General features: G+C 40.0%; 2 protein-coding genes across 5 annotated transcripts; one reads left to right on the top strand and one right to left on the bottom strand.

The window, feature by feature from the left end:
* Window positions 1-483: 483 nt before the first annotated feature.
* Window positions 484-14,556, top strand: cstf2 (cleavage stimulation factor, 3' pre-RNA, subunit 2). Of its 4 annotated transcripts, none has more exons than XM_036001719.1 (15): window positions 484-660; window positions 915-993; window positions 1,212-1,381; window positions 1,481-1,617; window positions 3,456-3,575; window positions 3,737-3,859; window positions 4,159-4,276; window positions 5,319-5,378; window positions 9,169-9,183; window positions 9,798-9,897; window positions 10,925-11,124; window positions 12,388-12,512; window positions 12,861-12,944; window positions 13,923-14,084; window positions 14,245-14,556. In XM_036001719.1, the coding sequence occupies exons 1-14, from the start codon at window positions 564-566 to the stop codon at window positions 14,046-14,048; spliced, it is 1,554 nt and encodes a 517-aa protein (XP_035857612.1). In that variant the 5' UTR covers window positions 484-563; the 3' UTR covers window positions 14,049-14,084; window positions 14,245-14,556. The 4 variants fall into 4 exon arrangements, with proteins under 4 accessions (XP_035857612.1, XP_035857613.1, XP_031158902.1 ...); XM_036001720.1 differs by having other exon boundaries at window positions 13,923-14,077; XM_031303042.2 differs by lacking the exon at window positions 9,169-9,183.
* Window positions 14,359-23,043, bottom strand: nox1 (NADPH oxidase 1). Its single transcript, XM_031303041.2, has 13 exons — window positions 22,887-23,043; window positions 22,579-22,674; window positions 22,378-22,488; window positions 21,424-21,508; window positions 19,005-19,150; window positions 18,087-18,280; window positions 17,871-17,997; window positions 17,679-17,771; window positions 17,343-17,584; window positions 16,423-16,585; window positions 16,082-16,228; window positions 15,857-15,981; window positions 14,359-15,665 (listed from the first exon to the last, which is right to left on the bottom strand). Exons 1-13 carry the CDS (start codon window positions 22,929-22,931, stop codon window positions 15,539-15,541), a joined length of 1,701 nt encoding a protein of 566 aa, XP_031158901.1. The 5' UTR covers window positions 22,932-23,043; the 3' UTR covers window positions 14,359-15,538.
* Between the last annotated feature and the right edge of the window lie 197 nt (window positions 23,044-23,240).

Consider the following 23,240-nt stretch of genomic DNA (forward strand, 5'->3'; position numbering starts at 1 on the left):
TTTGACGGCTCTGGTCCCGGAAGTGATTTTCCCCATTTAATTGCTCCATTGACGTTTCAGTCAAATGCTAAAGAGTTTAAGGCCTGGAACCAGTAACCTCACCATACATTTTTTTAATATATATTTTTGGAGCTCACCAAATATATCTATAAACCGCTGTTCGCGGATGCGGTAAACATTTCCATGGTAACAACGAGCTTCACCAATCAGAGACGTCGCTGTTACGTTTAGGATAGTGGCTACGGTTCTCTTAATACATCCATGTGTGTAGCTAGTCCTTCTCCATGACACCGCGAATAAAACATGTTTTCCTTAAAACAAGGTTGATTTCATGCGGACTTGTGGCTTCTATGGGGACACAAATCATCGTTTCACAATCTCGTAGCTCGTGGCAAGTTGGCCTTGGATGCTTAAGACATTAAGGGTAATAATAAAAATCATTATGCAGAATATGAGCTCTATTTGAATGTGGCCTTTTATGTTTATGGCATTTTCCCATGTATTTCGCCCACAAACGGATATCAATCTAATTTCCTGGCGTTACATTCATTTGTGTCCCCAAAATGGCGAACGTAGCTGCTGCTGCTGCCGCTGCTGCTGCTGCCGCTATCGCCGCGAATAGAGACCCAGCTGTTGATCGTTCATTACGATCAGTGTTTGGTAAGTTTGTTGCCGGTTACTGGCAGTTTTATCCGTTAGCTAGGTAATACACGATAAGTCGATACACCAACGGCTAATGAATGAAAGCTTGCTAACATAGGTAACGTTAGCCGGCTAATGTTGTTAGCTCGGCAACGAGGTAACAAATGTAACGTTAGCTACCTCAAGAACGAGTATACATACTTTTAAATGATAAAGTTAAGTTCTTTTTATTGCTTTTTATTAACGTTTCTCATATCTCATATTTTATTTAGTGGGAAACATTCCGTATGAAGCCACAGAGGAACAACTGAAAGACATCTTTTCTGAAGTGGGACTTGTTGTCAGCTTCAGGTGAGTGAAAGAGTTGTGTTCGCCATCATCATGTGCTCCAAACTCCAGATACAGAGTCAGTGTTTTTGCTATTAAATGAACAAATCAACAATTCTGTCTTGTACACCCAAATGATTATGTACATTATTTTTCACGTATAGATTTTTAAATTGATTGTTATAGTCATCTCTAACCATGTGGACAATCAGACATGATGATATGTGTCTTCTTGCTCTCAGGTTGGTGTATGACAGGGAGACAGGAAAGCCAAAGGGATATGGCTTCTGTGAATATCAAGACCAGGAGACGGCCCTTAGTGCCATGCGGAACCTGAACGGGAGAGAGTTCAGTGGTCGGGCTCTCCGTGTTGACAACGCAGCCAGTGAGAAAAACAAGGAAGAGCTCAAAAGTAAGCGCTTAGTTCCTCTTGGCATTGTTTCAAACTAAGGTGTTGAATTGGATTTGTTTGTGCAAAGCTACAGTTCTCTGCTATTTCTGGCTTGCACAGGCTTGGGAACAGGAGCCCCCATTATTGAGTCTCCTTATGGAGATACCATCCAGCCACAGGAAGCCCCAGAGTCCATCAGCAGAGCTGTGGCCAGTCTGCCACCTGAGCAGATGTTTGAACTAATGAAACAAATGAAGGTAGGCTGGTTTTACTGCCTCTGTTACTCAGTTTTCTAGTACAGGTGTTAATGACCTATCATTGCCTTTTCTTATATAGACATTTAAAATTGATTAATTTAGCATGAACACCAGAACCATCTTGAGTGCTGCTAAGCCTCATCAGTACCAGCAGAACACCGGCTTCCTCTCACTGTTTAAATGAGGCTAATAACCGACTGATTGGTCAACCTCACAGTCAACATATCAATATCCCTGGTCCTTATCAGCAAAATGAGCTGTCATGCTTGTGTGTTATTATGGCAATCCAATCGACGTGATCATCAAAGTTAGGTTGTGTCCCATTCTACTTAATGGCGGAAGAGGCTGTAAAGAACTCACTGAATAGTTGCTTCTGTTTTTTGGTTTGATGATTTTGTAAATAATTCACATTCTAGTCGTTGACCCTTAAATCCTATGAAGTCAGAAAGGGCAGTGACATGGTTTGCTTTGAGTAAAACCTGAGTAAAAGTCAAAAATCTATTTGATTTATTGGTTATGAGGCTGTTGTAAGCCAGTAGTTCTGGTCATTTTCACCAAAAACTTCACAGATGTTACTGATTGGTTGAACTACTTTTCTATAAAGAGTTAAGTTGTCAATTATGAAAGCTCATATTTGACAACTTCAGGCAAACCTAAATTCTGTGTATGTATGTGTGTGTGTGTGTGTGTGTGTGTATATATATATATATATATATATATATATATATATATATATATCGTAAATCTTAAATGCCAAATTTTCTAATCAAGATTTTCTTCTTTTTCAAATAATCCTAGTTTTTCTGAAAAAGAAAATGTGCAGTACATTCATATTTTAAGATAATGAGTGACTTTGAGGGGCTAATAAATGTAAGTAGTACAAGAGTTTTTGGCTGGGCACTGAAAGGGTTAATGGGCTGTGACGCCTGCTCCATTATTATAAATTGATCTCTGGGACTGGGGTTATGTGTTCTGGTCAATTTTTACTCTGATCTTTGTATGCTCTGATGTTTGAATAACTTCCCAAAATAGAGCAGAAGATATAGCGTCTGGCTTTCACATATTGCTGCATATAACCACTTTGAAGCTAGCTGGCTTCTTCTAGAATAAAATTAGGACTTTCTTTCAAGTATAAAACCCAAATGTGATTGTACATACTGAATGTTGCAGAGCTTTTCAAATATTACAAACTACCAAAGGGAACTTAACGGAAGCAACAAAAACAGATCTGAAAAGGAATATAATTGTAAGTATTATAGTTTCCCCCAAAAGTCCTGTTTTTAAACTGTACGTTTAATGCTGCTTACTCCTTTTAGTCCCCTAAAAAGATGGTGACAAATGTTTCTCGCAATTTGAATCACCTTCAGTGTGACAACTGTCTGCACATGCTCATCCTTCCCTTTCATTAACAGAGGTTGCGCTGTACAGTCTGTCTCTCTCAGCTCTTCCAGGGAAGGCTTATTTTTGCACATCTGGCAGTCTGGTTCATTAGGCTCAAAGAAACGCCACACTGCAGACATTTTTTCCTCCGACTGGAAAAGCGTTTTGTTGCATCAAAGCTTGTGTCAGTAGGACAGCTCCATACACTGATCAGAGTGGGATCGTTTGGGCTCCAATCCTGATCCCACAGATATTGTTGCACGTCCTTGTTTGTGCCGATGCAGCCACTTTGGTTGCTTATGGGTATGTCTAACCTGTCAGGAGGTAAAATAACACAAAGGTTTTTTTTTTTAATGGAAAAGTTTAGTTGTTTTGCTCTGCCCAATTGTGATTTTTCACAATGTATAATATCATCATTTCAAGATTCCGTTTTGTGAAAATGTGATTTCTCTCTCCAGCTGTGTGTGCAGAACAGTCCCCAGGAGGCGAGGAACATGCTGCTGCAGAACCCTCAGCTGGCCTATGCTCTGTTGCAGGCCCAAGTGGTCATGCGGATTGTTGACCCTGAGATAGCCTTGGTGAGAGGAGACCTGCTTGAGAATGGTCTTATGTGTGTTTGAAGCAAGGTTCATCTGACTGTGACCTTGTCCTTAGTCTTAGGGTCTGAAAGCTAGTCTACACCTTTGAACCAGTAAGTACACATTTTTGAGAGATGCTCTTCCATATACTCCACATCCAGAAAATGCTCCACCGTCAAACACCAGTTCAGCCTCTGATTCCCAGCGGGCAGGCAGGAGGAGCACCACCGCTCAACCCACCTCCGGCTCCACCCAGCGCGCCAGTGTCTCAGCCACAGCCTGTGGTAAGTACAACCGTCTTTCACTCTTTAAGGTAATGGTCACATCACACTTCTGTTCTACAAAATAGTCCCGCACTCTACCCTGAAAAAGGATGTGATGTTGCGACTCTGATGATGGTAATAAATAAATGTTGATGAGAACAGTGTTTGCTGTTTGTAGTCTGGTAGTGTGATCATTTACTAATTATCTCGATGAAACAAAGTTGATCAAAGGTGGAAATCTCACTGAGTCTCAGAGGTATGGCTCTCAAGATTAAGGTTGAGGTTAAATTACATCTTTTTTTATTTTGTCATGTGATCAGCCTGGAATGCATGTCAATGGAGCCCCTCAAATGATGCAGCCCCCCAACATGGGTGTTGTCCCTGGACCAATGCCTGTACCAGGACCAGGACAAGGACCAGCACCAGTCGGACCTCCAGGTAATCATCATCATCATCAAACTGCATGAAAACTTGCATCACAAACTGAAATGGGTGTGGTAGCATCATCTTTGTGTTTCTTAAATAGATTACTAAGGCCATTGATGAGTAATGTGTGAGGGTTTCATTACACCTGTTCCTCATGCAGAATGAGCCCACTGATAAGATGTGCTAAGTTTTTAAGGATTATAAGTTATGTTGGACAAATAGTTTTACAGTTTTTTTTTTTTTTTTTTTTTTTCATGATAATAGAAAAGCAAAGCTGTGTATGCAGTTAAAACTAATTAAAAACCTTTAAAAAAAGTAGTTAAACATTCAGTAATCCATGTCAAATTAAGAATATATATATATATATATATATATATATATATATATATATATATAGTTATGATTATTCAGGTGCCACACTCCAGCTACCAAATGTTTTCGTCTTTAATAGTAAACCAACAATGAATGTAACGAGTTGTTCAAAAAACAGGGTCAATGTTTTTTGCTTTGCAGTTTTTCCAATGAACCACCACATTGCAGTGTTTTATTTAAGCAGATCACCAAAATAGATTTGGCCAAACCAAATCATTTCTTTGTATTTTTTATTTATCTATTTGTTATACATTAAATTGTCATGCAGCAGCGCAAGCAACCTTCCCCCTCATCGCTCTTGTAGCAAACAAAGCTACAGTCATGCATTGTTACCAGTACTGTGTAATGCAATGGTTTAAGCTATTCTCCAGTTCAGTTTTTGTAGCAGTAACATGTAAAATTGCACTTATTTTGACTGCAGCCATACCTGCAGTACCCTATTACCATTACCTTTATTTTATGTTAGAGCTTTGCACATGTCATGGCTCACTGGGATCACTAGGTGTCACCAGAGCCTTGTTAATAGTCAAGGTGCTTTATGAGAATATTATCAGCTTGACTCTTGAAAATCTGTGTGTGTGTTCATTATTGTCATGAGCATGCTTCAAAATGCTCTCCAAAGTGCTGCTTTGCTCTCTTGAGTCTTGTGTCTCCTGTTCTTTTCACTTTAATGCTGGCTCAGGAAACCTTCAGCATTCTCCCACAGGATCGTCTGGGCAAGCAGCTATCGAGCGGTCGCAAGGTATCACTGTACTCCCTCCGTTCTTCAGTCAGGTCATAGGACTGTTATGGAGAGGCACTTCTGGGGTTAGGGTTAGTTTTCTACAGTTTGTTAGACTGCATGTCCACCATAATCAAATATGAATCTTTTTATTTAGCCTTTAAAGGAACACGCTGACTTATTGGGACTTTAGCTTATTCACCGTATCCCCCAGAGTTAGACAAGTCGATACATACCCTTCTCATCTCCGTGCGTGTTGTAACTCTGTCTGACGCCCCCACCGCTAGCCATGCTTAGCACAGATCCTGGAGGTAACCGGCTCCACCTAGCCTGCTGCTCCCAAAAGAACGCCAACATTTTTCTATTTACATGTTGTGATTTGTATAGTCACAGCGTGTACAAATAACAAGGTCACATGAGACACAGCCATCTTCTAACCGTATACATACTGGGAACTATATTCTCAGAAGGCGAAGCACTGCTACTTGGGCGGAGTGATTTGCTCGCAGCACCTGAGAAGCTCTGTGGTGAGGAGCAGAGAGTTTTGCCTGGAGTGCTGGGGGATACAGTGAATAAGCTAAGGTCACAATAAGTCGGCGTGTTCCTTTTTAAAGTAGGTGTTAAGCCCGTTTGTGTAAAGATTATGATGTCTGAGCATTACCATAACTAAAGCAGAATGTGCCGTGTCATGAGGGTGGGGGGAAAGTGGTGAAACTGCACGTCAACAGATACAGGTTTCACAGGAGTAACACATTTTCCAGGATGAAAATGTTTTTGCGTGATTACATTGTCAGTTTTGAAGCCGAGCCAAATAATTATTTTACATTTTTAAATGGAAGAGTATTGTAGATAGTTTTAAAATTCACACAACCTTTTAGTTTAACCTAAAGTTATTTAATCTCAGTAGAAAAGTAGCACATGTCCTCTGAACGCAACTTAAATGAGGTTGACAAAGCTGTGTGTCTGTAGCAGAACACAGTAATATGATACATCAAAGGAGAATATATATAGATAAACTGATTTGTTGAGCATGTTAAATGTTAGTGTGTGACTGTAAAATGTTTTTGTGTAAAACTCTGTGGTAAAACTATCTGAATTAACAGAATTCATGTTAAATATACTGTACATAAGCTAAACAATACCAAAAAAGAAAACTAAACCGTAAAGGGAAATTGCCAAATGTAGCACAAAAATATGTGAACAAGAAAGGGTGAAGTCCTGGCTTTTCAGTCTCTTACGAAGATTATGTTGAAATAGGAAAACTCTAAACTAAGTATTGAGAGAGGTACCACACACAGAGGAATGATACATGTGTGAAATACACATTATTGTGTGGTTTTTGATATTTCCATAGTACCGTTGTCAGAACATTTTGCATTGGTGGAAGGATGTAGCATAAATACACCAGTCACATGTGCATAGTAAGTAGATTGGTCAACTGCAGATAACAAAAATACAAATGCATTTGAGGCCAGTTTGTGCAGACATTGCAGGCTTCCTGCTCTCAGCACTCTTCTCCTATGACTGCATTGATGGCCGTCAATACAAAAGAGCACTTAAAGGTCCTATGACATGCTGCTTTTTGGATGCTTTTATATAGGCCTTAGTGGTCCCCTAATACTGTATCTGAAGTCTCTTTCTCGAAATTCAGCCTTGGTGCAGAATTACAGCCACTAGAGCCAGTCCCACAATGAGCTTAACTTAGTATGTGACATTTCTGTGTCTGTAGCTTTAAAAGCTATTGAGGAGGAGAGAGGGGGGCAAGATGGAGGGTGGGGGTGTGGCCTTGACCAACTGCCACTTTGCTTGTTTGCAAGCCATGATGTCTCTCTCTTTCTCATGGGTGGGCCAAATTCTCTGGGCGGGCAAAGCAGAGAAAGGGGAGGTAACCTTCCTCCTTATGACGTCATAAGGAGGAGATTCCAGATCGGCCCATCTGAGCTTTCATTTTCTCAAAGGCAGAGCAGGATACCCAGGGCTCGGTTTACATCTATCGCCATTTCTAGCCACTGGGGGACCATAGGCAGGCTGGGGGAACTCATATTAATGTTAAAAAAACTCATAAAGTGACATTTTCATGCCATGGGACCTTTTAAGAAGCTGTGAAAGAGATTGAAAATGCTTTACAGGCCTCGTCAGCTCAGCACACAAGGTTGTCTTCTCTGGTTGGCTAGTTGATTGTCTTCTGTGACCTGCAGTCAATGTGCGGGTGTGAATCTGATCTTGACGCAGGTTACCGGCTTGGTGCACCCGTCCTGGTCCTGTAGTGGAAAAAAGAACCATAATCTTTCAAGTGTTTGAATTGTAGGCACCAACAAACATTTTCCATGCTGACAGATGAATGGTGGTTTGGATGTTTTGTTCATGGGCTCATGTCTGACATTTAAGAGAGAGATGGCATGAAAACCTCCCTGTCTCTATAACATTACTTTGACTCTGGGGATTAATTACACAGTCTGCTATTTGTACTATGGGAAAGTTTGGGAGAGACTTACGCTGTCATTGGTCCAGACTGATTGATGTGGACCACAGGAGATCTCCCGTGGTTTAAGATAAGATGTAACATAGCTGCTGAGGCCACATGTTGCAGATTTTGGGATGGATAAACATTTTTGCATTTTTGCAAACCAGGCCAGTCATCCACAGGTTTGACGCTTCTCCTCCATTTAAAAAAAATAAATAAATAAATAAATAAAAAAAGAAGTGTGAACTCTGCCTTTTTTGTTTATCAACTAGTTAAAATGAGACATACAATGCAGAATTCTTAAAATCAAATTATTAGCATTCACACACAGTTCCGACCTGGGATGTTTTTTATTTCAACAATCAGATTTGAATTGTTAAGAGTTTCTCTTAAACAACCGCACAGTTGGTAAAGATAATAATCAATGACTGTACTGCAAGGTTAAAAATGAAAATAATGGCTTGACATATTTTAGAGGTCTGTCGTTATATCTTTGCCTTGTCAGTTTTAATGGCAGTTATTAGTTGTGACATTTGTGGTTCTCGCTAACGGAAATAAAGAGCTACTTGGCTTTCTGTTTACTCATAATGACATGCCATTGCTGAGTGTGCTTTCAAACAGCATGGTACTTTCAATGTATCTTGGAAAATCAAGCTTCTTGGCTTCTCTCTCTTGTTTTGCCCTTGTTCGTGTTTGTCGGCAACAGTCGTCAAAAATCTGTCCAATTTCTTGCCACTTATCCACCCTACAGTTTCACTGTCAACAGGAGCTCACCTGTCCTTTACCCCATCAATTTCTTCTAGCTGCTTCTTTTATAAACCTGCCCTGGGCTCTCCTCCCACTCAGCTGTATAACAGAATGCAGTAAATGCAAATTAATCCAAATTAATGTGAGGTACAATGCCCCCTGCCCTTTACCTTGAATCTGTTTAGTCTCAAATCAACTAAACCAACGACCGTTTTTTTCTTTTTCAATTATTATTTGCCAGCCTAAATAAACAGACATGTTAAATGAGACAATCTTTACACAATACAAATTTTGATTACGGTCAAACTACATCAGGGAGTCGCCGTCATTTAACTGTAATGTGGGCGAGGCAATCTATCTATCGTTTAGATTATTTCACAGCTCACCTAAAAGGATACTAGAAATACAAGTGTTCCAGTCACTGTTAGGTAGGTACAGATCTACACCTGCCTTATTTAACATATTGTGCCCTATTGTTTACTTCTGTAGACATTCATGCTGTTTGACATGCTTTAGCGCAACTGAACACTGACCCACCCATTCTACTTGATCTTCTCTCTGCATGCTTCCTGTCATGATCTCATGGCCAAAAAACACCAGAGTTACAAGACACAAGTAGGAAAATATTCTCAAGTCAGGACGTTTGTGTCTGTGTGGGGAAAAAAGCTGTTTTAATGCATTTTACAGACAGGTTTCCATGTGTTTTAAACCTATAATGTCCCTCTTAATGTCGATGGGATTGTTTTCCTGCATTTTTGTGTTGCTGATATCTCCCTGTGAGTTGCGACAACTTGCTGTGGCAGTTTGATGTGGTCACTGTGTACTGTGGTGTGTGTTTATCAACCCCTGAACTGTTCTTTGTTTCCTGATATATCTAACCTGAGCAAACACTCCACCTTAACCCTTTTGTTGTCTTCCCTTCAACCTTGAAAAAAAACACTTTTTTCCCGACGTTTTTGATGCCTTTTTTTCACAATTTGTTTTTGCTTTTTCCAACGTTTAAAATTTAAAATTTTTCGCTTATTTCTAAGTCCCATTTTTTCTGATATAAAACAAAAATGTAAGTCAACACAAGGGTTAATAGGTGTCTGTGGTTTCCCTAACCTGGAATTTCTGCCTTTTCTTAATGGATTAGTCATAAAACATTTCCTGCTCAGTGAATAGCAAAAACAACTTGTTTGGGTATAGTATTTCTTTAGGTGGTTGAATGTATGATTTTCTCCACTCAGGACCAGGCGGCATCCCCCCCAGAGGCCTGCTGGGAGATGGTCCGAATGACCCCCGGGGAGGAACTCTGCTGAATGTCACTGGAGAGGTCATAGACCCCAAGTAAGATGTCCACCCACATCCCATTACCTAAATACTATTACCAGTTGTGTGGATTTCAGAGTTGTGTTAATTCAAGCCGTTAAACTTATAATCCTTACGTTGTCGTGGTAATAAGTGTGGTTTAAGACTACAGATCCCAGATTTTTGGAGGCAGCAATCACTCGTCGAGCAGCTACTTTGTGAGAAATACAACAGTGGAGAAACTAGTCTATTTGTTTACAGCGCAACCAAACACATTTTTGTTGTTATGATAGAGGAGTCCGTTAAAAATAACTCCAACTGCAATCGGATTTTATGCTATGCTCGGTGCAAGTAGTTTCCCCACACAACACCAGGGCACAGTAAAGTTGGTTACCTTGGCGAGACGTTGGAGGTGTGCAGTCTGTCGCCTACAACTCTTTATCTTACAGCTCACTGTGGCTGCTTCTCCTTGTTCCAGCAATCCCTTGCGGAAAATTAAAAAATGATCAACTAAAAGAAAAATGCAAAGAATGTTTTGTTTCGTAAATGCATTTTTGATGATCGAATGACTAATGCATTGAGTTTCCTGTTAATGCTTCACAATAAAAGCCACCCCATGTTTCGCCAGTGAATATTCTTTTAAGTAAGTAGTTTATTTATTAAGCACCAAAAAAAAAAAAGGTTTACAAGGTGCTGTACAGTGCTATAATATAATTGCTAAAGGTGAAGCAGCAGAAAATGCTGGATGGAAATCCATTTGCATTAGCAGTGACATAGCTGTGATACAGCATTAGGAGTGAAAAAGGCTCCTATCTGTGAGACAAAGTTACAAACAGTAATGCTGGATCACATGCTGCATTGATTCCTGAGATTTTTTTTGGGAATGGCGTACTCCACCACTGACATTGAAAACAGAGAGGTAATTACTGAATGTAAATACTTTAAACGGCTGTTGCTGTGGCTTGTTATAACTTTTTTTTAAGCCATAAAAAATCTGTAATTCTGAGTTTGCCAGTTTACATTTTATAATATCATTTAATTGCTCTTATTTTGTGTCTGTATTTAGCCGGGGTTACATGGGAGCTCCACCGCCCCACCAAGCCCCACCTGTACACATGGCCCAAATGGCAAGTGGACCCCCTCCGGATATGAGAGGCCCTCCAATGGACATGAGAGGCCCACCCATGGTTGAACCACGAAACATGATGGGTGACCCCAGGGGGCCTCAGATGATGGAGCCACGCGGACCCCCGATGGAAACCAGAGGTAGCTGCTCTGATGATGCTTCATAGTTTGATGGGGGGGGGGGGACATTTTAGGCCTTTATTTGACAGGACAGCTGAAGACATGAAAGGGGAGAGAGAGGGGGGAATGACATGCAGCAAAGGGCCGCAGGTCGGAGTCGAACCCGGGCCCACTGCGCCGAGGAGTAAACCTCTATATATGGGCGCCTGCTCTACCAACTGAGCTATCTAGGCGCCCAAACTTACAATAGTTAAAATTATTATTGATTGTGTTCATGTAGTAGACATTTTGGTTGATCTTAGTTCAGTTTCAGTCACAGCTGGTAGACAAACCAAAAGGCACTAAAACCAAAGTCTTTTGTCCTTACGAGAGAGGTTTTTACATAAGAACTTTTTTCTTACTACCGTGTTTACACTTCTATTTCCTTATATTTAACACCGCCTTTATTTATTTTTTAGGTCATCCATGTCACAATGTTTCAAGGACACTTCTCTCAGCTACAAACGCACCTTTTTTACATTTGAGGGTTTTAATGTTAATTAGAGCCCAACTGGCGGGCAGATATTATCGGCCGATATTAGGCATTTTCCAAACTGTCAGTATCGGCATCTATAATGGCCGATTTAAAAAAAAAAAAAAAAAAAAAAAAAAAAAATTCATTCATCAGTATCATTTATAATGACAAATGAGAAATTATTCTGATAATTGAATATTAAAAAAATAAAATAAAAACGGACGAAACACCCTTCAACCATGTTATGAGTGTTGGCGTTGCATAGTTTGTCCACCAGAGGGCGCTCTACAACGTCCCTGTTGGCAACACTCTGATTTTTTTTTTAGTGTTTTTGTTCAAGTTTCATATCTTAAGTTTGTATTTTTATACATTTTATTTATCAGAACTTTAATATATTTTGATGTTCCTCTGTTCTGTTGAGACAATAAAACAAACTATTATTTTTAAACTGCATTATCATATTATTTTAGTAAGGACTCATAAATAACTACAAATAACTAATGTTAAGGAAATCTGTTTTTTCTGCATTTCTGATTTTTAAAAAAAACAACATATTGGCCGATATATCGGATTTTTAAATCATCAAATATTTGTATCGGTATCGGCCTTAAAAATCCTTTATCGGTCGGATTCTGATGTTAATGTTTCATGTGATCAATTTCTTTTCCCTTCCAGAGTCATTTTCAAACATAATTGTCTTTTATGTGACGTACACTCCAATCCAATGATGAGGTGTGAACAGAGAGTGTGGTTTTTGGTTCTTAATGCAGGTCGTGACCCGAGGGCGATGGACGCTCGTGGTCCTGTGACGGCTCAGAGGGTTCCCATGGCGGCAGGAATGCAAGGCCCCGTTCCTCATGGCATGGCTCCGAATGCTCCTCCACCTTCAAGACCGGTAACAGCTGCATCTAATGTCTTTGTCTGCTTCAGCTGTTTGCTTATGGTTTTTCTTACGTTATTAAACTGGCTACATTGCACACAAAACTGTTAAAAAGTCAATTTTGACAAGGAATTGTCCTTTCCTCATCAATTATAAGACTATAAATAGCAATTAGATAAACATTTACTTAACATTACATTTAAAAAAAAAAAAAAACTTGTAAAAGTCAGTTGAATGTGACTTGAAGGAAGAAAGATGCAAAAGAAATCTGTGCTATATGCTTAAATTACTATTGATATTAATATTGCTATTACTATAGATAGTTATTACCCCCCCGTGATAAACGGTATGTTTGTCCTGCAGGGCCCTGGTATCTCTGGCGTTCCTGCATCAGGAGGAGGCTTCAGTCCGGGGCAGAGCCAGGTCTCTACACAGGACCAGGAGAAGGTAGGTGTCTGGGATCTATCATCCCTGTATTATAACAAACTGGACCAAGAGTCACTTTAAACGGCCTTCATAATAATATCTAGATATTTAGTGTCCACTGCCAGAGACAAGATGTACACTTAACACAAATAAAACAGGCCTTGATCAATAAGCAGCTGTTGTCTGGGTTAGACTTGACGTAGTCTCGCATTGCCAGACCTTCCTCCACAGAGCTGCAGAGCAGGGTCGGGCTAGTCCACACAGCATTCTGGGATGGGGAAAAAAAGGGCTCTGGTTTATTGGCATTTCTTAAAACCAATCACAATAGTTTTGGGCGATGCTAAGCGCCAAACGGAGCTATGGTGCCGCTGCAAAATAGCCTCGGGAAGGAACTTGTTTTGGTGGAACGTGTACGTTCAAAAGTTGTTTGTCGTGCAACAGAAAACTCAGATTGGACAGATAGTCTAGCTCGCTGTCTGGATTTACCCTGCAGAGATCTGAGGAGCAGTTAATCATAGTCCTCATAAATCGGCCGGAGTTTAAAATTACAACACAAAGAAGGGCGGAAGGTAACGGACATCCGGCCAAAAAGAGGGACATCTGGCGGAATTTCTGGCGGAACAGGAGCAATCCCGTAAGTGTAACGTCGTGGATATAGACTAGACACAGAGTAGCTCTGTCTAGCTGCTTGTTGAATTGCCCCTGAGCAAAATGCTTATCCTTTTTTTTGCATCCTCATTCACTGGTTGCAAGTCATACTAGTATGTATCACCTGAGGCAGGGATGAAAATGCAGCAGCAATTGTTTGACTTCAACAATAGCTGGTGATGTTTTAACACAATAAAGGCTTAAGGAATTCAGATTTTCCTATTACCACAGAATAACAGGAAGATTACTTGAGACACCCAACTAGCTCTTATCGTGACATTTTGTTTATTTTGAGGGCAGAGCACAGTTTACCTCATGTATGTTTGACAATTTTATTTTGTCCCTCTCTAGGCTGCTCTGATTATGCAGGTCCTGCAGCTGACCCCAGAACAGATCGCCATGTTGCCCCCGGAGCAGCGGCAGAGCATTCTCATCCTCAAAGAGCAGATTCAGAAGACTGCAGGAGGGGCGCCTTGATGGTCTGACTGAGAAAAAACTTCAAAAAGGTTTCAGGTAGACCAAGATGAAGTTTTCTTGATTTCCTTAACAGTTCATTTTCCTTCCCTCCAGGAAATTCACTGGTGTTGAAGCCATTGTATCGTCACAGAGCAACTCTGTAATTTCTGACAAGTATTCTGTTTTCTCTTTTTTACATGCATCATTTGGATTTCAGGGCTCACAAACTGGTCCACCCCCACTGACCCTGTCACCTTGAGCTCAAACAGGTCTGAAGATGTCTAATTTTAGTTTGGAATATTGTATAGTTTTTTTTTTTTTTTTTTTTATCATATTTTCTGTATGAAAGAGTCAGGTTGTTGCTTGTGAGACATTTGAGTGGATGATGAATGCTGAACCAATAAAAAGATCAGGACTGGATTGTCGTTAGGTTTCATCCTTTTACTCCAAAGCCGACTGTTTGCATGTTATCGGCTCTGGAAACTGTTTGTCTGGATATTGTTTTGTCAATAAAAAAAAAGAAAAGATATTGTTATATTCATTTATTCAAAATGAGTTTGGAGTTGTATACAAGAAACATGATGAAAAAACAGCAAATAGTAAACTTAAAATAATTTCTGTGACAATAAGTCCTTCCGCGTCGTTGGAGGATGATTAACCACAGGCTACGTGACAGAAGACTTCCTCCTGGTTAACTTGTGTTATCACTCTGAGAAGGAAATGCCACAGACTTTAATCTGTTCATAATAAACCATTGTCCGTTTCCAAGGAGCCTGTTCCCTTAACCAGTAAATCTTAAGAAAAGTAACAGAAGCTCAAGAACACAACATATGTATAGTATTTACAGTGTATTTGATCGTATAGGCCAATTCTCTTTTGAGTGGAAAAAATGTAAGGCTTAAACAATTGATCCAAAGAAAATAAATCAACATTTTGATTTATCGGTTTGTCATTCAAGAAAAATACCAATTCACTGGCCCCAGCTTCTTAAATATGATGAGTTCATGCTTTTCTTTGTTGCATGTGATAATAAACTGAATTTTTGAGTGTTGGACTATTGGTTGGATAAAATGAAAAATAGAAGACATAAATTTGGGATCTGGGCATTTTTTTCTGACATTCACACAGGAAAATATCCGTAGCTATCCATATGATGTTCTAACAACAAGTGTACTACACGGACAAAACCTTTGAGATCCTGATGTCTTGTAACGGTAAAATATTTCCTTATAATCTATAGAGCCTCAGGCCATCAGGAACTACGAGGGCTTCACCAGAAGTGCATCTTTCAAATCAGTCGTACAATGAGTGAAAATCTGAGTGCAATTGACCGTAAAAGCCATGAGTCAGTGAATCACAAGATATGAAAGAGTCTGTCCCTGAGTTTTGCTGATAAAAGGACATGCCCTGCTTCTTTATCAGTGTGCAGTATAGTGTCAAAACACACCCAGCTAGTACCACAGGTTGTCTGTCTTAAAACGCCCAAATGCTGTGTTCTTGTTTTCTTTCACTCAGAAATTCTCCTTGTTGAAGTAAAATTTGGTTTTCCGAGGATCCACGTCTGAGTATTTGGCACATTTCTTTTCTAAGACTTTTGCTAGAACTGCAGGGCCACACAGGAAAGTCCCAACCACAGACCTAAAAAAACACGATGAAGAGTTAGATTTCAGAGGTTAAAGTTTTAATGTGAAAGGTGCAAACACAAGTGCAAAGTAACCAAGAACAATCCACTCAAGTGCAGTACTTACAATAACTACAGTTCCACAATTGTTAAAAAAACAAAGCTTCAATAAGGTATTAAAGATATTTTAAGGAGGATTTTATCTTACGTGGGGTTCTCTTTGCGGACTTGTTCAAACTCCTTGTCCCAGGCGGGTCTGCCATAGTGAGTTTTCTGTTTGAGCCCAGTGACCACATCTTTATCCTCTTCAAAGTGAACCCCTTCATGAAAACGCTGGAAAAAAAAAAAAAAAAAAAAAAGAGAGAGATAACAGCTGATGTAAAGCTGAAAGCGCACACCGTTTATCTGGACTCTGACTGATTCACACACTTACAAGATTTTGATCCCATCCAGTCAGATAGAGTTTGTAGGTGAGGAAATTCCCCATTCCTCTCTCCTCCATCTCTTTCTCCAGCACCTGCAGCAGGTCAGAAAACCACTCAAAGGCGTGTGTTTCCCGGCAGAGCCAATAGAAGTAGATCTGAAACCAGGAAGCAGATGCAGGCACGTTAAACAATGATCCTCTTACAATAGAGCTTCTGATGATTCGTTCTAACATGGGCGGATTGTGAAAACACACACTGTGTTATTTATTTAAGAGACAATAACAGGACTTACAGGTCTAAATGTCAAAAGCAGGCTGATTGGACATGATATGGGCGTTTGGGTTTTTACCTTCCTGGTGCGCAGTTTAGAGTTGGAGATTTTGAACTTGTACCAGATGGACTTGAGGATGGAGGCGAAGGGAGTGACTCCGATGCCGGCACCGACCAGCATGCTGACCTCGTAGTCGAATACGTCCTCGCTGGCTGTGCCAAAGGGTCCGTCCACACCCATTCTGAGAAACAATCGTGAATAAATAAACTGTAGGCCTAGTCAGGAAAATACACTACAGGTGACGGCCAAAACATTAAACAAGTGTTTAAAATGAATTCATCCTTGCAAACACTTAATACAAAAGTGAGTAATACTTTCATGTAGCTGAGCATCATACCAGCCCCTTTATTGTTTTTTTGCGTTGTTATGGGTACAGACGATATGCTCTAAAGTTCTCCTAGTCTTAATCCAGGGGCGATTCTAGGATCAGACCTTTAGGGGGGCTCAGCCCCTAATGACAATGTGACACAGATACAGTGCCTTGCAAAAGTTATGGCCAAAACTATGTTTCTGTTAACCCTTTCCTTTATTGCGTTACTGGTGCATAGCATCGGCGAAGAAAGGAAAATTCAACCTGTTTCAAGCACTTTGAACCTGTAATTATTTGTCCTCTGTCACTAACAAATAAGTTCGCAAACTCTAACTTGAAACACTAAAATTGATTTCAGAATTTAAAAAAATAAAACAAATTTGTTTTTTATTATTATAATTTTTAGGGGGGCGGAGATGAAATTTAGAAAGGGTCTAAAATCGCCAATGTCTTAATCTGAGGTTAAAAAATCTTTCTTGCAGCTGAGAATACAAAGTTAGTTTATTCAATGTTTATTTTTTATTAGGGACAAATATGCCGCAATGGACCAATGCCACATACCATGGCATTCATAGCATGAGCTGAGTTTGCCACGCCAGTCCCTAGATTACATAAAAGAAGTGCTCACTTGGGTCCCTGTGCTCCCTCTGGTAGATTCTGCACGATGTCGATGAGTTTGTCAGTCCAGTCCCCGGCCGAGCGGATGTGGACGCTGAAGAAGTCCTCCTCGGGAGCGGAGGTCATGGTGAACGGGTGCCATTCCAGCTGGGAGATGGCCGGGCAGTTGAGGAAGACGTACTGACCCACCTCCATTTTAAAACCGTCCTTCACCAGCTGCAGCTCCAGCACTTTGGACGGATGCATCACGATCTGAAAGTTAAAAAAAAAGCAAATAGGTGAAGTCACCGTCACATTATCTATCAAACAACCCAAAGGGTAAAGATGAATTATGAATCAAACGTACCTTCCTGTATTGCACTGTCTGCATGTAACGGATGAAACGCAACACACGTTCACAGATGTACAGAATCATTGGACCGATCACCCACCACCAGGTCTATAAAAAAAAAAAGAGAAGGAAAATACAACGCTTTAGAAATAGTAGTAAAGGCTGTTGCAGCTTCTCAGTATTTAAAAAAAAATGTAAAAGACAAACCTGTGCTGGCCCTCCCTGAAACTGAGGGATGGGACACTCAGGAATCTTTCCCCAGTCATCACTGCGGTCTTTACAAAAGGTGAAGTTGTGTGGTGGATTCGTTTTCTTTTGTCTCCTCACGATGAATCTGCAGATAGGACAGACAATTGAAACCTGCTTGCAATGACAACAACAACATTTTTAAAAAAGAAAAGAAAGCTACGACTTTTCCCTTACCCGGCTCCGTGAAACACGAGACCAATGAAGAAGATGACGAAGAGATGGTGGGTGTACCAGAAGACTTCGAAATAGCTGCGTCTGATGACCTCCATGGAGGAGGTGATGATGAGGATGAGGGCCAGAGTGATGATGACCCCTGTGAGACCAGCGATGGTGGTGAACACGAAGTAGGTTGGAGTCTGCTGCGCATTCTGAGACCCGAGAAGAAGAGAGTGACAACATGGACTGTAGAAGCAGAGAGAGACTCAAAGGAAGATGTTTGCAGATTTGCTTGTTTAATCTCGAGAAAAGACCACAAATCACATTGCGTCTTAGTTTTATAGTGTCCCCCAAACATCTTCAGAATATGCATTGGTTACACTTCACTTGAAGGTATCTACATAAGAGTGACATGACACTGTCTTGAACATGTCATAAACATTATAAAGAAGTCCAAAACGTTTATGACATAACGCTTCTTTTAGTAAGTGTCATTCAGTTTTGTCGTGACAAGTTATGGTTAGGGTTAGGGTTCATGTGTCATGACAGTCGTGTTCATGACAGTGTCATGTCACTCTTATGTAGATACCTTCAAGTTAAGTGTTACCTATGCATTTACGTCATATGTTCTTGTCCCAGACAGTCTTGTTAACAGCCTTGCCTGCCAAGATTATCTTACAACAGCAAACTTTTGTTTACAAGAACAAGGGGAGGGAAGATGGTGGAGAAGATGGATTTGACTTAAAAATGTGTACTTCAATGCACGCACAATGCAAAACAGCCTTGTTTCAGCTAAAAGTTGGAACATTTTCTCAACTTGTAAATGAGCATACAATCCTTCAATGTATATTGAAACATGGCAAAATGAAATGATATGAAGAGATTTTGTATGTCCACGTTTGTCTTATTTTAAATGAATGAGTTAGGATAGCTTACAATGTCTATTCTGCGGACTGGGTTCAGGAAGGTGGTGTTTTCTGAGTCCGACAGGTTGGACAGAGCAGTGCTGAGTTCATCATACACTCCTCGTCTGCTGTTGTTGAACCACTCCACGTTCAACAGATGGGCAACCGTGTGCACGGCTGTCAGAACACCGAGAAGAGACGGGTTACTGCTGCTGCATTATTTCATTATATATACTACCTATGGAAATCGGCTTTCTGTTAGAGACTCAATGTTGCTGACTTGAACTTAAATACTTTTTAATGTCAGTTTTCAGTTACATAAATAGTTAAAACAAATCAACAGCGTGATAGGCCTATGTTTTAAAATATTTGCATTCCCCGTACTCAAGGTAAAGATTCCCTTTCATCTTTGAAAAGAGATATGGGGAAAAGTCTTTTAAATACACCTTCAGTCAATACTCCTACTTGGTGGGAACAGACAATCACAATTTGTCATATTTGAAAATTAAGAGGGAACGGTTTTAGTATCTAAATTTTTAAATTTTCCATTCGTAATCATCTCAGGTTTCCTTCATGTTTTTCTTACTGTTATCTGTCACACTTGATAAATGATGAACAATATATATATATATATATACAGTGAGGAAAATAAGTATTTGAACACCCTGCTATTTTGCAAGTTCTCCCACTTAGAAATCATGGAGGGGTCTGAAATTGTCATCGTAGGTGCATGTCCACTGTGAGAGACATAATCTAAAAAAAAAAATCCAGAAATCACAATATATGATTTTTTAACTATTTATTTGTATGATACAGCTGCAAATAAGTATTTGAACACCTGCCTATTAGCTAGAATTCTGACCCTCAAAGACCTGTTAGTCTGCCTTTAAAATGTCCACCTCCACTCCATTTATTATCCTAAATTCGATGCACCTGTTTGAGGTCGTTAGCTGCATAAAGATACCTGTCCACCCCATACAATCAGTAAGAATCCAACTACTAACATGGCCAAGACCAAAGAGCTGTCCAAAGACACTAGAGACAAAATTGTACACCTCCACAAGGCTGGAAAGGGCTACGGGGAAATTGCCAAGCAGCTTGGTGAAAAAAGGTCCACTGTTGGAGCAATCATTAGAAAATGGAAGAAGCTAAACATGACTGTCAATCTCCCTCGGACTGGGGCTCCATGCAAGATCTCACCTCGTGGGGTCTCAGTGATCCTAAGAAAGGTGAGAAATCAGCCCAGAACTACACGGGAGGAGCTGGTCAATGACCTGAAAAGAGCTGGGACCACCGTTTCCAAGGTTACTGTTGGTAATACACTAAGACGTCATGGTTTGAAATCATGCATGGCACGGAAGGTTCCCCTGCTCAAACCAGCACATGTCAAGGCCCGTCTTAAGTTCGCCAATGACCATTTGGATGATCCAGAGGAGTCATGGGAGAAAGTCATGTGGTCAGATGAGACCAAAATAGAACTTTTTGGTCATAATTCCACTAACCGTGTTTGGAGGAAGAAGAATGATGAGTACCATCCCAAGAACACCATCCCTACTGTGAAGCATGGGGGTGGTAGCATCATGCTTTGGGGGTGTTTTTCTGCACATGGGACAGGGCGACTGCACTGTATTAAGGAGAGGATGACCGGGGAGATTTTGGGGAACAACCTCCTTCCCTCAGTTAGAGCATTGAAGATGGGTCGAGGCTGGGTCTTCCAACATGACAATGACCCGAAGCACACAGCCAGGATAACCAAGGAGTGGAAGCATATCAAGGTTCTGGCGTGGCCTAGCCAGTCTCCAGACCTAAACCCAATAGAGAACACTCCGTGTTTCTCAGCGACAGCCCAGAAACCTGACTGATCTAGAGAAGATCTGTGTGGAGGAGTGGGCCAAAATCCCTCCTGCAGTGTGTGCAAACCTGGTGAAAAACTACAGGAAACATTTGACCTCTGTAATTGCGAACAAAGGCTACTGTACCAAATATTAACATTGATTTTCTCAGGTGTTCAAATACTTATTTGCAGCTGTATCATACAAATAAATAGTTAAAAAATCATACATTGTGATTTCTGGATTTTTTTTTTTTTTTTGGATTATGTCTCTCACAGTGGACATGCACCTACGATGACAATTTCAGACCCCTCCATGATTTCTAAGTGGGAGAACTTGCAAAATAGCAGGGTGTTCAAATACTTATTTTCCTCACTGTGTGTGTGTGTGTATATATATATATATATATATATATATATATATATATATATATATATATATATATATATATATATATGTGTGTTTATATATACACACACACACAAGCTTTACACATTCACGTAAAATACACATTAACCCAAACTTAAAAGATGTATAATATCTATAACTTAACCAATTACTACTTTTTATCTTTAAGCAAAGAATGTTGTCAGAGAGAAGAAAAGACTAAAAGCTCACCTGTCATCAGAGCTATCATGTACGCCACCAGCTTGTGGAAACTCAGATTTTTATCCAATTGTTTCCTCATTGTTCTGCCGCAACACTTTAAAGAAAGAAAGATCAAAAGTGCAAAGTTGAAACAAAAAAAGACAAAGAGCATCTTTCCAAAGCTGGTTCTGAAACCTACCTGACAAGTCTTTTGAGGGAGAGAGGGATCAGGGTGAATTGTCCAGTTTTTGGTTGGAATTTGGAGTCAGATATGCTGTTAAAACATAAAGCTAATACTCCTCTTTGTTTTGCCAATTTAATGTGTTGTAATAGCACAACGTTGCCCAAAGAACTGTTATAATTAGTGTAAAATCCTTAGTGGAAATTATAATAACTATTTGTATACCGAGATGCAGCCCACACTCCTTAGCAAAACATTATCAACAAAGCAAGGAGCAGAGGACTGAAAAACATGGAATAAAATGCGTGACAACATTAAAGTATATAAATACCAAGAGAATAAAATTAAAAGAAAAAACTGACGTGATTTACAGCAGTCAAACTAGAAAGCAGGAAAATACTCACACCATAAAAAGATAATGACAGTGCCTTGGTGCACCTCGCCCTGTTGTGACATCTCGTGTGTGTGTGTGTGTGTGTGTGTGTGTTTTAATGAGGAATATAAAAAAAAACTTCACATGGAGCTTCAAAACACCAAAATACGACTTTTCACATTGAAAAAACTAAATACTTTGGTTGACTATAAAGTTATTCAACAAAACACGAGTTTGTTTCACCTTTGTTTGTTTTTTAAATACGGTAGGCTAATGGTAACACAAAGGTAATGTCAAAAAGAAAGGGTAGGTTCCCCTGAATCATATGATATATAACACTTGATACTGACTGAAAAAAAACAGGCAAAATATAAAACTATGTCCAGGCCTTTCTTTGTCTATGTAAGCTTATTGAACATCCTGATCTTACCACGAAGGAGCCTCGGAGCAGTGACAGCAGGTTCCTGCACACCGGGAGGAGGATCAGCATGCAGTTAAAGTTGAGGACAGCAGCAGGAGCTCTGGCCCAGGGCAAGGCAGACTGGAATAATATATATGTACATATGAGTCTGTAATTAGAATAGTTAAACAAGCATGTTTTTAAAAGCTGACGTCTATTCTCTTTACTCACCCCTAACAGATGACGTGTGTAGAAAAAGTCATCACCCAAATCGTATAATTGGTAAAACCAGACAAAAAGGAAGAGGTTGATGCCCATCCAGACCACCTGTGAACACAGCCAGGATCCATCAAAAAAGTAGCGCAGTTTTTCAGTAAAAATTATATCGTTTAATTTTATATTGAAAATGAAGGACTTTGGAGTCTGGACACTGACATTCATGTTTGCTTGTTTTTTGGATACTTGGCACAAAAGCTGATTGTGTGATTTTGAAAAATGTAATTTCAAAGTGTGAATAAAAAAAAACAAAAAACACTCACCAGTATGAAGGATGTAAGTCCATTGTTAATAATCCAGTTACCCATGTTGAGCTCTTTATCTCGACTCAGTAACAGCAGCTACCCTGCATATTCACTCTGTCTGCGCTTTTATCTTTGACGCTCCTGTCCCGACTCCTCCCTCCTCTGTAGGTGCAATAGTGATGAGACACAAGGAAACAAAACTTCGCATCTGAAAATGTATTGTTGAGGAGGAGAGGTTTCCCTCCTGGAGCTGCATGACCCCATTTGTATCTGCTGAAAACCTGTTGAGGAAACAAGTATGGACGGCAGGAATGAGGAAGTATTTGTTACAGCATACTGGAAGTTCTACTTTGCTGGACGGTGAAGCAATTA

The sequence above is a fragment of the Sander lucioperca genome, chromosome 1, assembly GCF_008315115.2.
Source record: "Sander lucioperca isolate FBNREF2018 chromosome 1, SLUC_FBN_1.2, whole genome shotgun sequence".
NCBI lineage: Eukaryota > Metazoa > Chordata > Actinopteri > Perciformes > Percidae > Sander > Sander lucioperca.